The sequence below is a fragment of the Myodes glareolus genome, chromosome 10 (genome assembly GCF_982192425.1).
Source record: "Myodes glareolus chromosome 10, mMyoGla1.1, whole genome shotgun sequence".
Classification (NCBI taxonomy): Eukaryota; Metazoa; Chordata; class Mammalia; order Rodentia; family Cricetidae; genus Myodes; species Myodes glareolus.
Window position 1 is genome coordinate 20,355,716 of NC_142035.1, and position 15,942 is coordinate 20,371,657.

Genomic DNA, 15,942 nt, shown 5'->3' on the forward strand with positions numbered 1-15,942 from the left:
TGGTCTTTCAATTTCGGCCTGATTCCCCCCAAGTCACTGAGTGCTTGGTGGTTTTGGAGGTGTTTCAGAGATTTCTTGAGCCATTTAATTTAATTTCAGATTCACAATATGTGGTCAATGCTGTGGCCTCTCTTGAGGTTGCAGCCTCAATTCGCAGCTCAAGTACAGTGTCTAATATTCTTTTACAAATACAAAAACATATTTTAAAAAGAGAAAATCCCTTTTATGTTGCTCATATTCGAGCCCATTCTCTCTTGCCAGGACCTATGGCAGAGGCTAATGCTCAAGCTGATGGTGCTACTCGAGCACTCGCCCTTGTGGCTACAGATTCACTCCAGCTAGCTAGAGATTTCCATCAGCTTTATCATGTTCCAGCAAATACACTTCGCTTAAAGTTTAAGATCTCTAGGGAAAATGCCAGGAGGATAGTAAAAGCCTGTCCCTCCTGCGTGACCATGTTACATCCCCCACATATTGGGGTAAATCCCAGGGGGTTAAAGCCAAACTCACTCTGGCAAATGGATGTGACTCACATCTCGGAGTTTGGCAGACAAAAATATGTTCATGTGTCGGTGGACACATGCTCTGGAATAATTCATGCCACCCCACTGGCAGGGGAAAAGGTAACTCATGTAAAAATGCATTGCTTAGAGGCCTGGGCAGCTTGGGGAAAGCCAAGTCGTTTAAAAACCGACAATGGCCCAGCATATGCCTCACAGGGCTTTAAAGCCTTTTGCAAGCAATTACAAGTTGAACATACCACTGGCCTACCATACAATCCTCAAAGCCAGGGTATCGTAGAAAGAGCAAATAGAAATTTAAAGGAAATTTTGCGAAAGCAAAAAGGGGGAATAGCTATAGCAGCTTCCCCCAGAGAAAGGATTTCTCTTGCACTCTTTACACTTAATTTTTTAATTCAAAATATTGCTGGAAAAACAGCAGCAGACAGGCATGCCCTGTTTGAAAGCTCTACAGAGCGAGATTTGGTCATGTGGAAGGATGTATTGATTAATAAATGGTGTGGACCGGATCAGGTAATTACCAGATCCAGGGGAGCAATTTGCATTTTCCCTCAGAATCGTGAAGATCCAATCTGGGTGCCAACGAGACTGACAAGAGAAATAAAGAAGAAAGATGATCCAGTGGATGCTGAGTGTCCTGCTGTGGAAGATTCGTGCGGAGGCAGCAGAGATGACACCTTGGGCGGTGTCAAGAGCAACTGTTTCACGTTATCACCTTGAGCAGCACCCTGTGCAACCTCTTATCTCTTAACAATCTTCTGACTGACTCTATTCTGCCTTTCTCCCTCCTTGGGGATGGGTGGGAGCAGAGATATCCTTGGCATGCTGTGTCTAGGTGGAAGTGCTGTATGTCTTTGATTGGTGTGCTACCTGCTAGCCCAAGTGAGGAGGGACAAGGTCTTTGTGGCACAAGCCTTGGCAGTCTTGGAATGTGTATCCTCACCCCAGGTTTGGCTCTCAGCCTCAAAAGAGCTCACAGGCAATTAGCCATGCATAGCCTTTGCACCCTCTAGGGACCAGATAGTCCCACGGCACAGAGGAAGGTATGCATAGGCGGAGGGTGTGCAGACACAGCCCTAGCACTCCCAGGGAAGTAATTGTCCCATTGCACGGGAAGGGTGTGTCTTGCTTTTCTTTTCTTTAATCAGTCCACACATCATGAGGTGGGGACCAGATTGGAAAATAGTTTTGCCTTATTGCTCTAAAAGACAATAAAAGGAGGAGCTGTAGGGAGCCGCCTGGATGTGGCCTTGGCCAGATAGTGCCAGCACTCCTACAGCCTGGAGGTATACATATCCTTTGATGTTGCCGCCTTAGGCCGGTGTGCTGGAGCCTTGTTTTGCATTTCAAGAGACTCGGTCTCCTGACCTGTCCCGTGGCCTTGGATCCTAGTAGAATGGCATCAACCAATCAGCATTCGAGCCTCTCACCCTAGAAAAGCGGCTGTCTTTGGATTTTTCGCTCTCTCTCGTCATCCCTGTTCCCCATTCCCCCTTTCAAGCAAGGAGCTCTAATAAATTGTGATTGAGAAGGATTCTTGATTTTGTGACCGTCCATTCCTGCTGGTCAGGGAGCGCGTCGCAGCAATCAAACCCAGATCATCAGGCTTGGCAGCAAGTGCCAAGCTGCTGAGCCATCTTGCCAACCCTCTACTGGCTTTTTAACAGATTTTCACCTCTACTGTTTACATTGTGTTGTTCTCCATAACGCCATCAGATTCGACAGATCCCAATCACTGAACGACTGCTACACGGCACGTTAGACCTGCGTTCTCATGAAGCCCAGTAGCTAAGATACAGCAGGGCATTCTGTCATGTCTGCAAACACACATGTTCCACGGCTCCCCTCTTAGGAAGAAGGTCTGGTCTGAAGGCTAAATTTGGACTCGTGAGACCAGTGGCCCTGCTTACCAAGTGCCTCTCACAGAGATCCAGCACAGCTTGTGCAGTTTGTTCTTGGGCTCAGTCTGTGCACACAGCACCTCTCTCAGTCTGTGCACACAGCACCTCTCTCAGTCTGTGCACACAGCACCTCTCTGAAATATGCCATCCTAAACATGGCAGCCCATCGTTATTCATGGTTAATTTAAGCATTCTTTGCTCTGTCAGGAGAAAGCTTGCAGTTGCTCGAGATGTTATCTGTAGCTACAAACGTGCAAATTTTTTTTTTGCACAAAAAATCAATTTGTGTAATGCAAATTGATTAAGAGCTGGGATTTCAAACCACACACAGGGCAAACTGCTCCAATTTTTAGCTGAGTCATTTATCAGTGACATAAAAAGTTAACCCACCACAGATTCCAGACAACACATTCTCTCTCTTAAATCCTCTCCTATTCTCTCTCTCCATTCTCATTCTCTCCCCACCATGTAATCCTGGTACTCCGAAGTAGAAGCAAGAAGACCAAGAGCACTGAGGCCAGCCTGAGTTAAAGACCCTGTCTCAAAAGGTAACAACAAAGTTTGAAGCCAGCCTGGTATACAGAGTGAGTTCTAAGACAGTCAGGGCTACATAGAGAAATCATTTCTCAAAAACCAAACACACACACATACACTAAACATATGCACACACATATGTGCACACACATTCACTCACACACACAAACGTACATATGCACACACACACACACACAAACGTACATGTGCACACACACACACACTAAATGTGCACACAGTGAATATGCCACAGAGAAGAAAGACTCAGATGCTGTTCTTTCTCCACAGGAAATAACAGAAAAGCACTGCTGTGTGCACAGGCCATCAGTGGAAGGCAGCCAAAACTCAGGGAGGAAAGTTTATACAAATGTGTCTGTCAGGCAGATTTAACTGATAAAAACATGCTATTTCTCTGGATGTTTTTCATGTTTATGGCATTACCTGTTTTTAGTATTTGTAACATATTGCATAATCTCTCATTGTAAATATTCACTGTTGTACTGAAAAGATTCAAGATACAGGTACAGATGAAAAGAAATCAAATGGGATAAACATGACTAAAACCAGCAACAGGCTGGGGGCAGGAGTCGGGTGCAATACAACACTGGCCTGCAGCACCAAGCTCTGTGTTCAACCAACAGCACTGAGACACAAAACTACCAGCTCTTTGCCGGGTTACAGGAAGTCCTAGAGAAGAACACATGGCTCTGGGAACATTGATTAACACTCAAAACAGACCAAAGACACATTTGCACCATGTGCTTAGAAAAGAGACAAAACTATTAGAACATAACAGCATACCATAATAGAACACAGAGAGTTAAGCAAGGAGTTTAAGCGTTTATCCATACCTGGAGGAAAACAACCCACGCTACTCTGAAAAGGAACCCATTCAAGGAGACAAAGTAGCCAGGAAGGTGAGGGGCACCTACTGGGCCTAGGCACCAAAAAACAGAGGAGCAAAGTCTGAGGAAACAAAAGTGTGACTTGAGAATTTCATACTGGGCATGTAGCTCAGCGGAAGCACACTTGCCTAGCAGGACCTGGGCTCTGCCTCCAGCACAGAAACAAGGCGGGGGAGGAGGGCGAGAGGGTGGATAAAGAAAAGTATACATCAAATATTCTCAAACATGTTTTTTTAGAAAATTGCTAAATGTGGGGCTGAAAAGATGGCTCAGTGGTCAAGAGCACTAGCTGTTCACCCCGAGGGCCTAGGTTCAATTCCCAGCACTCCCGTGGTGGCTCACAACAACTGTAAGTCTATTCCCAGAGGATCTGATGCCCTCTTCCCGTCTCCATGAGCACTGCATGAATACGGTACATGAATATGAATGTGATAATAAAGATAATAAAGTCGTTTTTAAAATGTAAATCTTAAAATAAAAATCACAGTGGTGCATCAATGAAGGAAGGGAGAGAGAGTCCATCTTCTCCTCCCTTATAACATACATTTGAAAAATAGGCCAGGTACAGCATCTCACATTTGTTTTGTTGATGGTCAGTTTTTTTCTTTTTGACACAAGGTATCACTATGTATATAGACAGACAGACAGACAGACAGACAGACTGACCGACTGACCAGAGTAGTCTATATTGCTATAGACCCTAAAATCATAGAGATCTACCTGTCTCTGCCTCCTGAGTGCTAGGATTCAAGGTGTGCACTACCACTCCTAGTATTCAAGATACTTAGGCAGAAAAATTGCTTAAAGTTTTAGGCTAGCATCAGCTTCATGAGACCCTGCCTCAAAAAGAAGAGAAAAGGGAAAAAATTACTGTGAAAACATTAAGCAAGGTTTTTTTTGTAATTTTTTTTGTTTGTTTTCAAGCTTTAGCAAATTATTTTGCGGTGAGAAAATGTTTATCTATAGTTCGAAGCTGCCCCATTTTACTATTTCAGTTTCCTCTTTTGTTGTATTTAATACACATAAAGCCCACACTTATAAAGTGTTCCTATCCAGCCTGCAGCCACTTACCCAACCACCCAGCCCTCCTTATCCTGGAGAGAACCATGGTGCGGCACTCACCAGCTTTCACAGTGCTTCTCCTGCTGAATCGGGCTTTACACAAAAATATTTATTTTTATATCTAAACTCTTTATTACTAATTGGTTCATAACATACAGGTATCAATTCCGCAAAATTTCCAATCAAAGCTCTCTTTAAGCTAAATTCTTAAGGAGTAACTTCTACTCATTTGTGTTTTTTCAGGAAGTAAGAAAGGAAGTGATCAGGGAAATAGAAGGGTCAGGCACAGTCATAACACAAAGAGAAACTCACTGTCACAGCAGCCACTCTTCGCGGCTGGGTCACTCCAACCACTCGTCCTTCGGCTGTCCAGCCAGCTTCTGCCAGGTACTGCAAGGAGAACCACGGATGGATTAGTTTCTCCCAGACAACCCTTCCTCCAGGTGACCCTGCTCTGAGCTAAGTCACCAAGAAATGCCACACTGCAGCGTGACAGATGACAGACTTCGGGCTTGTTAATGTTAGCAAGTTCCATTCACACCGAAACTGATGGAAGAACCAAGAGACAGATTCAGCATGAAGACTCCCTGGTCCTACAGTGTCTATGTGTTCTGGCTGCACCAGGCAAAAGAAAATATTAGTCATGAGAACAGCACTCACTCAATCTACAGAACAGAGAATTCTAAAGTACACAGAAACAGCTAAACATGAAGTACCAACCATACAGTACATCTTAGACAAACTAAATAAAAACAACTGTTCACAACTATACATATATACCATTAGAACATGTTAGATACAATTTGATTAAATATGTTTTCTGTGTCTATATCTGATTTCAATCAATTAAAACTCAATATAGACAACTGGTTATCAGACTTAATTTTCATTTTTATAAAACAGTGGATATATTATTTCTATAACAGAAAAGATTAAAACTGGAATTTCATAAATTCATTGACCTAAAAAAAAAAATAAAGGTAATAGCTGGGTGTGGTAGTACACACTTTTTTTAAAAAAAAATAATATTTATTTATTTATTTATTATGTATACAATATTCTGTCTGTGTGTATGCCTGCAGGCCAGAAGAGGGTACCAGACCCCATTACAGATGGTTACGTGGTTGCTGGGAATTGAACTCAGGACCTTTGGAAGAACAGGCAATGCTCTTAACCTCTGAGCCATCTCTCCAGCCCCGGTAGTACACACTTTTAATCCCAGCATTCAGGAGGCAAAGCCAGGCAAATTTGTGAGTTCAAGGCCAGCCTGGTCTATAGAGCAAGTTCTAGGATAGTCAGGGCAACACAAAAAAAAAACCCTATGTCAAAGAAAAAAAAAGAAAGAAATGAAAAACAAAAAGTTTAAAAGAAAGGTAATATAGAAATGAAAGAGAATTGCTGTCTGTAGGGGTTAGATAGCAAACAGACAGGGGAAAGGAGCAGTTCACAGGGGGAGACAGGGATGAGAGGGCATAAGAGCTCTGGATGGGTCATCTCTGACACAGAACCCACTGTGTTCCATGTGCTCTTCAAAAACCCAACAGCCAAAACCAGTCAAGACCTGGAGGAAACAGAAAGAAAAACAAACACTAACATATGACCCTATGCACAAATGATAACACAAACCCAGAAGCACAGGTGGAGAGTGGGACCCTTACTGACCAGGCTGAGTGACACTAGAGAATGGTACCCTCGCTGACCAAGTCAAGTGACGAAGGAGAGTGGTACCCTCGCTGACCAGGCTTGAGTGATGGAGAATGGTAACCTCGCTGACCAGGTCAAGTGACGATGAAGAGTGGTACCCTCGCTGACCAGGCTTGAGTGATGGAGAATGGTACCCTCGCTGACCAGGTCAAGTGACGACCTGGTCACTTGGTACCCTCAATGACTAAGCTGAGTGATGACAGAGAGTGGTATCCTCACTGACCAGGCTGAGAGACACTAGAGAGTAGTAACCTCACTAATGCTAAAAAGCTGGACAGAAACATCCTCAGAAAGAATTAATCCAGATGGGGATAGGAGATAGCAATTCCTTAACAATGACATGTGTACACTAGAATCCAACAAACACACAAACAAGCCCATAGTGATTGATCTTGATTCAAGAGTGATAAATGCAGGGAGACAAGAGCTTCGGGGGGGGGGGGGAGTGTTAATATCCAAAGTCATCCTGCTGCGAGGCAGTGACGACACCTCAGCAGCAGCAAGCACCCTTGCAGTGGGATCCTGACTTCTCTAATGAAAGGAAACAACGTTCAAACACAGACCATAGAAGATGAGCCACATCTTGTGGATCTAGGAGGTTCGGTACTGGTCAAAAAGGATGAAAACTTTTAGACAGAAGGTGGACACAAAAGAAAGAGCTTCTCACACCCAGAGGTGGAACTATTTAAGCAGTAAAATAAACATGATACTGGACTTCACACTGTGAAAACACAGCTATACATAAACCATACAACTACATGTAAATAGGAGAGAGACGAACAGTGCTTCTCAAAGTAGATTCCCTCTAATAGAGGTACAGAGAAAGGGGGACATGTCATAGCTGCAGACAGGGCCTATAGGGGAGATTAAAATCAGGTCAAAGTTTAAAGAGAAGGAGATTTGCACCCTGACATTCCTCCTCCCAAGATATTTATCAATTGAGAAGGCACAGAAAATAGTGTTAGAGGTGACATCTGGCACCTTAACCGAGAGCCCAAAGTCGGAATGGGCACTGACAAGACAGATCATGAAGCTCCGATATGATGCACACTACCATTTCTGATGTATTCTTGCAAAAATTGCACAGGCTTCTTCTAACATGAGAAAGAGACCAAGACTGAGAGCCATTTAATACACAAAGGAGGAATACTCTAGGAGAGTGTGACAGACACGAGAGATGAGGGAAGCAGGCCCTCCCACTAGCTGAGGAGACTAGACAGAAACAGCAACTGAATGCCGTGTAGGACCCTGGAACTGACGAGGATTTAAACACAACCTTAGGTTTAGCGCCTACTGCCTGCTGCTAACGCCTGCTGTCTGACTGTGCTGCAAGCAGCATGGGGAGCAGAAGGCACTACGTTAGTTTGATGACTTCATTCCTAATCTAAAGCTAGTTAAAAATCAAGTTTAAAAATGACAGTGAGGAACAAAGCGCTGTACAAAATGGTTTTCACTATCAAAATTGTAGTGTCTTACAGTAGTCACATAGCACAAAATACTGTCAACCACCCCAGCCAACAAATACAGGCAGAATTACAAGGACACAGCTAAAGTTCCATGAACGCCTATGTACATTCCCACATGCCTAACTCTGCAAGGAAGACAGCAGCATTGACAGCATTCAGATGATGGGATAAGGAGGTCAAAAACTCGTCTGAGGAAACAGATAAAAACCCAAGAGCTGGAGTTCAAGGCCAGCAAACCAAAGTCTTGAACATGATCTGAAACTCTACAATCTGAAAGCACACAGACATGCGAGGTGTCTCTCAGTAGCCGTGCAATATGAATGACACATGGTTTCCGTGAAAATAACCTGTTCATGAAGCTAGTCATCTCAAAAGCTATGCAATTTAGGTTTAGATTTCAAATGGAGGCAAGGTAAAAAGGATCTCTCTGAGTTGAAGGCCGGCATGGTCTACATAGCAAGCTCTTGGATAGCAAGGCTACAGAGATCCTGTCTCAAAAAAGCAAAACTATATACATACTTACAGTGTTCACTTACATGGTCTATAAAATATAATATGATAAACACATTATAATAATGTAATTACTAACGATTGGTGTTAGAAGCTGGAATGGAGTTACCCTTGCCTGTATATGAGCAGCAAGCAAAGACTAAAGGGGCCACAGAAGGCTTCTGGAGTTCTTCTGTGTGTCTTCAACTGAGTGCTAGTAACAAATGTCACCCCTTGTAAAAATGCTGCACACTATGCAATCAGGATATACACACTTTCCTGTGTGCATATTATACTTCAGCACATGGGGAAGAAATGCCTGCAGGCTCTTGATTCTGGTCACTTAGCTGTCATTCTTCACCTGTCAAGTCAAGGCCCTTTCTTACCTCATAGCACACTTCTCCACCTGAGTGCCACAGCAGACATTTTTCCAATAAGACAAGCTCCTTCCACAGCAATATGTGATAACGGCCAGCGTTACTTACTGCTACAGCAGTACTCAACTGGGATTCACCACAGACAGAACTACATACTGCACATCTCAGAATGAGTTCCTACTGTTCCTTTCAGAAAATGGCCACTCTTACGATTTTGGGAGTATAATAAATAGGAAACAATTATTAACTTTATTATAAATTAAAACTCATAGGTTTAGTTTAGCAAAATATCTGAGAAGAGTGTTTCTTGAGATAAGTGTGGTGGAATGACAGGAAAGAACATCCCCAAGTTACAGAGTACTCCCAGCTAAAATCGTCACGGAAGGATAGTAATGCACACTCACCTGCGGAATCTGGGTGCTCTTCCCACATCCCGTTTCTCCAACAATCACCACAGTCTGATAATTTTCTACCAAGTACAAAATGTGGTTCCTAAGCTGGGAGAGAGTAAGAAGATATTGTAGGCAGCCGCACTTTGTCTCAGAAGACCCAAGCAAACAAACTTCAACTCTGTGAAATAAACTGTTTCCAAGGAAGGTGAATTTTAAGAACTATCAAAATGTGGCTCCAGCTCTCAGAGGCCACTGGTGTCAGCATGAGTCAAGGTGTGGGCGGAACACTTGTAGTGCATGCTAACACTCTCGATTCTCCAATTAAAGACTGTCAACTGTACGAAGTAATACTTCAGGTATATTAATACATGAACACACACACACACAAGGTAGTAAAAAATAAAGCATGGTGGTGCATGCCTGTGATCTCAGAACTTATAAAATAGGGACAGGAGGATCAGGAGTTCAAAATCATTTTCAGCTACACCGCAAACTCAAGGCCAAGCTAGGTTATATGAGACCCTGGCTCAAAACCACAACAAAAAAAAAGTATATAACCACATTTGTTCCAGAACTGTCTACTACAGCCAAAACTTGATGAACCTAAATGTTCATCACAACAGGTGTGTGGTTAAATCAGTTATGAAACAGGCTAAAGTGAATGGTGTACATGACTGTGCACAGTGTATGCTCATATATGTGGGGGTGTGCACAACAGCTCACACATGCAGAAGACACTGGATGTCCTTCTCTATCACTCTGCGCCTTATCCCCTTGAGACAGGGTCTCTCACTCATCTTAGAACAGGGCTGCCAACCAGCAAGGCCCCATCCTTCTGTCTCTACCATACACCCCATGGCACTTTAGTTACCAGCACAGCCATGGCCATGCCCAACTTGTTCTGTGGATGCTAGGATCCGAACTCAAGTCCTCATGCTTCCACAGCAAGAGCTTTTTCCCACTGAGCATCTCCTGGTACCCAAGTACTTATATTTTAAAGAAAGGAGGTAACAGTGCTGCATCCAGAGAGGATAAAAAGGTGAGGAAAGGGATGTGAAGAACTTTGGGTTTTATACATCACTTATGCAATATCTAATTAAAAATTATATTTTATTTATTAGCATAGAAAAATAGCAAAACCAAAGTACACAATAAAACATCCACAGATAATTGAGCCTCCTATGACCACTCAGTGGGAGCAGGCTTACCCACTAAAAAGCTCCAGAAAATCCTAGTGTCCTGTGTGCTTAACTTGAGAAGACATTTCTGAACATTGATTACAGAGGTTCCACTGTGCCTCATTTGGAAGGAAACCGGCCTGGGGCTCCCTCTGATCAGGGTTCAGCTCATCTATTGCCACATGGCTGAGGTGTTTGGTGGGCATACAAGGTGGGGTGCTGACAGGTTCCATCTAGCAAACAAGGTCCTGGTTATTAGGGGCTTATGAATTTGTTATAACTGGATATAGATATGAGTCCTCAGGCACTAATGGGAAAGTTTTCTGGGAGAACTTGTTAAAATTGAAGATTACCAGTTCTACCATGAACGTTTCTAAACAGTGGAGCCAGGAAGAACCCAGAACCTGCATTTATACACAAGCCCACACACAAATAAATAAAGAAAATGCAATAATTAAAGAAAAGAAGAAAGAACAGAAAGCTTCATGTGGTGGCACACACCTTTAATCACAGCACTAGGGAGGCAGAGCCTGGTAAATTTCTAAGTTCAAAGCCAGCCTGGTCTACAGAACAAGTTCCAGAATAGCCAAGGCTACAGAGAAACAATGTCTCAAAAATGAATAAATAAAAAGAAGAGAAAGAGAGAGAAAAGAGGACAGGAAGGAAGAAAAGAAAGAGGGAAGGAGAGAGGGATGGAAGGAGAGAAGAAAGGAGGGAGAGAGGGAAGAAAGAATGAAAGAATGAATGAATGAATATATGCTCTACTGGAGAAGACCTATGAAGACCCCATGCATCCAGGTGTGATGGCACACACCTGTAATCCCAACACTTGGGAGGGAGGCCCATTGGTCCAGGTGTGGTTTAGCACTGAGCTCAAAGACAAACAGCCCTTCAGTGTGAGTGCCCTTGGATGCAAAGCTAGAGGCTGGTCTAGGAGGCACAGGAGGAGGCTGCATCTGTAGAAAACCAGACAGCAGCACACAGGACTGCCCTGGGCAGGAAGGAACCAAGGACAGTAACTCCAGCTTTGTGTGCTTTAGCCTAACGTGGACAGACATGACAAGAAGATGGCTAGTATGGAGATAGGAAGAGACAGGGAAGTACTGTCGCCAGGCTTAGTGAAACTGAGAACGCCAGTGAGGACAGGCGTGAGCTTCAGACATGGGAGCTGGCAGGCATAGACACCTTTCACAGCAGCACCCATACCTCAGAGAGAACGACAGCTACAGAGGGAAGTCAAGGTGAGGTTGCCTTGGAAATGGGCTGGGGAGATGACCGGAGGCTGTTTCGGTCAGCTGTCCACTGTGGCTGTGGCAGCGCTGGGATCAAGGCCAGGAGCTCGCCACGCTCGGCCTGGCTCCACCACAAACTTCATAAAGCTACCTTTACATTTGATCTGAACAGGAGAGAAGCTGAAGGAGCAACACCGTCCTTTTCACCTCCTAGATCGATCTTTAGATCTCACAAAGTCCAACAGCTCTTAGGCTCTGCTTTGCCTTATTGCAGCGCACACATCTCTCCATCTCTCAGCTGGCTCAACTTGTTTTTATTAAGATTTCATTTCACTTATATGACAGTTAGAAAATGGTGAGCAGTCAAGAAAGGTCAACATAAATACTCAGTAAGTAGCCACTTCCTTATTCTTGGGTAGTTACTTGTGTCAGGCACCTTATAAATGCCACAGGTGACCTGTCCATGCCTGACAGCAATCCCACAAGAAGGTGCTATTAACACATAGCACAGATAAGGAAATGGAAGCTTATGATGATGAAGCAAGGTGACCTAGCAAATGGTGAAACAGGGTGGGACCCTGAAGTCTACTCCAGAATCCACTTCCTCGTGGTTCAAAACCAGTTCCCTTCCAGACATAAGTTTGAGGCCAGCCTGATCTACAGAGTGAGTTCCAGGACGACCAGGACTGTTACATACAGAAACCTTGTCTTGCAAAAAAATAAATAAATAAATAAATAAACAAAATAAAGAAATAAAAATGGTGCCCTTCAGTAGTGAGAAAGCAATAGTAAGCTTATCTCATGTCCTGGGGGTCCCACCCACATATCCCAATCATATACAATGGATAATGTCAACTGAGGAAAATGCTCAGACTCTATCAGAAAGACTAAAATGTTTAAGGACACCTAAAACACCAAGCAAAGCAACTTAGCTAGATTACAAAGGCTGCTGTTCCACATCTATGGGAAGGAATTACCAGCAGTGTCTAAGTAAAAAGAACCCCCAAGTCTAAGAACTCACTGTCTTAGTAGGGATGGTGGCACACACCTTTCATCCCAGAAACTCAGGAGCCTGAGGCAAGAGACTCCCAAGTTCAAAGCCAGCCTGGATTACAGAGTGAGTCCAAGACCAGGCTAGGCTGTTTAGCAGGACCCTGTCTCAAAACAAAAACCAAAAGGGTTGGGGATATGACACAGTTCAGGGGTTGAACACCTGCCTGGCACACCTTGGATTAAATACTTGGCACAAAAAAAGAAAAAAACAAAACAAACAAAAAAACAAATAAGCCATGTCATCTTCCACCCAGCTCTGTCCAACAGAGACAGGCATGCACGCTGTTGACCATGCCTACCTAAGCCATTCCAAAGACACCACATTAAGCAGGCAAAACTCAAAACCTCAGCATCCTCATCGGAGGTTGAGACCAGTATTCACCAGTGACACTCAGCTCACCTCTGAGCCTACTTTCTGACTGCAAGGGATCTCCCACGTGGAGCTGCCAACAGACCCATCAACAGTGTCCCTGGTACTAAAGTACTTCGGTCACCATAAACAAGGAGGTTTGAATGTACTCAAGTTTACACTTTGGTCTCCTGTAAGCTGAGTACCCGCCATGTCATGTGCACTCAGCTGAGTGTCTGATAGCCTCACCAAAATCCCAGCACTAACTGATCTCTTCCAAAGGGAGATCACAAATTACCAATTAACTATGTTAAATGTCTTTTAAAAGAGAGCAAAAATTGGCCATATGTTAATAACAGGTTGACTCTGGATTCACAGAAGTTCACTGTGTTACTGTGTCATTTTCTGTATCTAAAGTTGTTCATAATTGAAAGCAATTTCCTACTTCCTAATATGCAAGATCTAAAAGAAAAATCTTAAGGACTTCCCAGTCTTAAAGGGTGCGTGTTCTCTCCCACTCTGACTGCCCCAAATGCAAACACACACATTCCCATGCTTGCACACATGTATGCACATGCACACACACACATGCACACACACAGAGACACACACACACACACAGAGATACACATACAAATACACACACACACACACTGGAATGGGGTGGGGGTTCCTCTGGCTCACTATGACTCTTAGAACCATTCAATGACAGTCCTGTTCCTCCAGCGACAAGCTCACAGTATGGGCCACAGACATACCGTACCTTGAACACGGGCAGTTTCTGCCGTTGCTGCTCTATGGAGAGGGCAGCATAGGGATTGTAAATGATGGTCGTCCCAGAGTTCTCAGCGACACTTTGTCTCTCTTCAGAGATGCTGACACCTGGCCCCTCTGTACCTGCAGCAGAAATGGTTTTTTCAGAATCTGATGTAGTAAACAAAAACAGGTATGTAAAAGACAGATACACAAAAGAAACAATGTTTTTGATTTCAAACTACTAAAAAGTATTAAACTTTGTGGTTTCAAAAAGTTAAAGAAGAAGAGGAGAAGGAGGAGGAGGAGGAGGAAGCAACTGCAGCAGCAGCTAGGGAGGTGGCTGTCAGAACACCCAAAAAGTCCCTGAAAGTTTCAGTGCAGAGTCTATAACAAGGAAGATGGCAGTCCTGCCAAATACTGAACAGAAGAGAACAGGAACCCAGCGGGAACCTGCCAAGGCCAAGACCAAAGCCTGATCCTGACAGACAGCAAGACTCAGAGACAATAGGAACCAAGGGCTCAGGCTGCCATGGCTTTCCTCCCCCCTCACCTCTGCACCTCTTGACAACCTTCCAGCTGGGGGTGATTTCTCCACAGGCTGCTGATGGCCCAGAGTTATCCAAGCACCCAGGAACAAGACAGCCTGTGTGAATGCTTCACGGTGGGTCCTGCTCTAAGCACTAGGACCCAGCCCTGGGCAGCAGGGGTGCAGGCTGACCCTCACAGACTCACGGCCTCTCACATGCTGCCTCCCAGGAGAATGTAACTTGGTATAAGAATGACAGGGAAGTGCCATGTAGTGAAAGGAAAGGAACTTCCAGTGCCAAATGTACAATGTATAGGGCAAGGAGGGGGGTTCTTTATACTGGATTCGCTTCCCCCTTAGGTAGAAGGCCTAACACGATCCACCTACCACAGTGATAGCAGCTGCACATGACTTAGGGTAGATACATGGAAATGACCGTCCCAGAAACACCACAGGGTAGATTAAAAAGCAGACAGCCACAGCATCTAGCTCAAAGCATGACAAATGGAGAAGGCAGACCCCACCGAGAAGTATGGGTTCCATATGATCAGTTTCTGTTGCTTTCATTGCCAACTTGTCTGTGTGAGCCAAGGGCAGAAGTAGGTTAAGATACAAGTGAGGCTGGAGAGACGGCTCAGCGGTTAAGAGCACATGTTGCTCTTGCAGAGGACCCAGGTTCAATTCCCAGCACACACAAAGTGGCTCACAACCATCCATAACTCCAGTTCCACAGGACCTGACACCAGGCATGCACAAGGTACACATACAGTCAAAACTCACACACATAAAAATAAAACTAACTAAAAACAACAGGAAGAGGCTGGAGAGATGGCTTGGTGGTTAAAAGCAGTTGCTCTCTTGCAGGGGACCTGGGTCAGTTCCCAGCACACACAAGGTGACTCACAATCAACCGTCCATTAACTCCGGTTCCAGAGCGCTAACGGTCTCTTCCGGCTCCATGAGCACTAGGATGTGCACAGTGCACAAAATACAGTAGACACACACTCAAACATCTAAAATAAAATACATCTTTTTAAAGTAAATAAGATATGAATTAAATGACAAAATTCAGCTCAACATAAGGAAGACAGATCTAAATGTCAGAGCTGTCCAGCCACAGAGTGTGCTGCCTCGTGAATCAGGAAAAATTTCCTAAGATCAGAAGGTTGCACAGCCCCTACTAGGGGCATCTCAAAGATAATCACCCGAAACAGTGACTTCCAAGTTTCCTGATCTCAGAACCTGCAAAGCCACTGAAAGATGGGAGCTTTGTGGTAAGGTTAAAGCAGCGACTCCATTTTATTTACGCTGACACTTGGTTTTTGGAGACAGGATCTCCTGACACATCCCAGGCTGGTCTTGACCTCACAACCCTGCATCAGCACCAAGTTTTGGGACTAACTGGCATGTGCTACTACACTCAGCTCAATTCTCCATTTTTGAAGGGCTCCAGATGGGATGAAGGCCATGAACTCCCCTCCTGAAGGAAACCTGAGA

The 15,942-nt window shown here is 44.2% G+C and overlaps 1 protein-coding gene across 3 annotated transcripts in view; it reads right to left on the reverse strand.

The window, feature by feature from the left end:
* Positions 1-15,942, reverse strand: part of Dhx35 (DEAH-box helicase 35) — a 66,275-nt gene that overhangs the window by 45,188 nt on the left and 5,145 nt on the right. For all 3 annotated transcript variants that reach the window (XR_015739024.1, XM_048440923.3, XM_048440922.3), the window contains exons 2-4: positions 13,927-14,060; positions 9,364-9,456; positions 5,236-5,313 (exon numbers count right to left, since the gene is read on the reverse strand). Coding sequence is in view for 2 of the 3 variants with exons in the window: in XM_048440923.3 (XP_048296880.1) it covers positions 5,236-5,313; positions 9,364-9,456; positions 13,927-14,060 (305 nt within the window). In the remaining variant the exon portion in view is untranslated. The remainder of the gene's footprint in view (positions 1-5,235; positions 5,314-9,363; positions 9,457-13,926; positions 14,061-15,942) is intronic.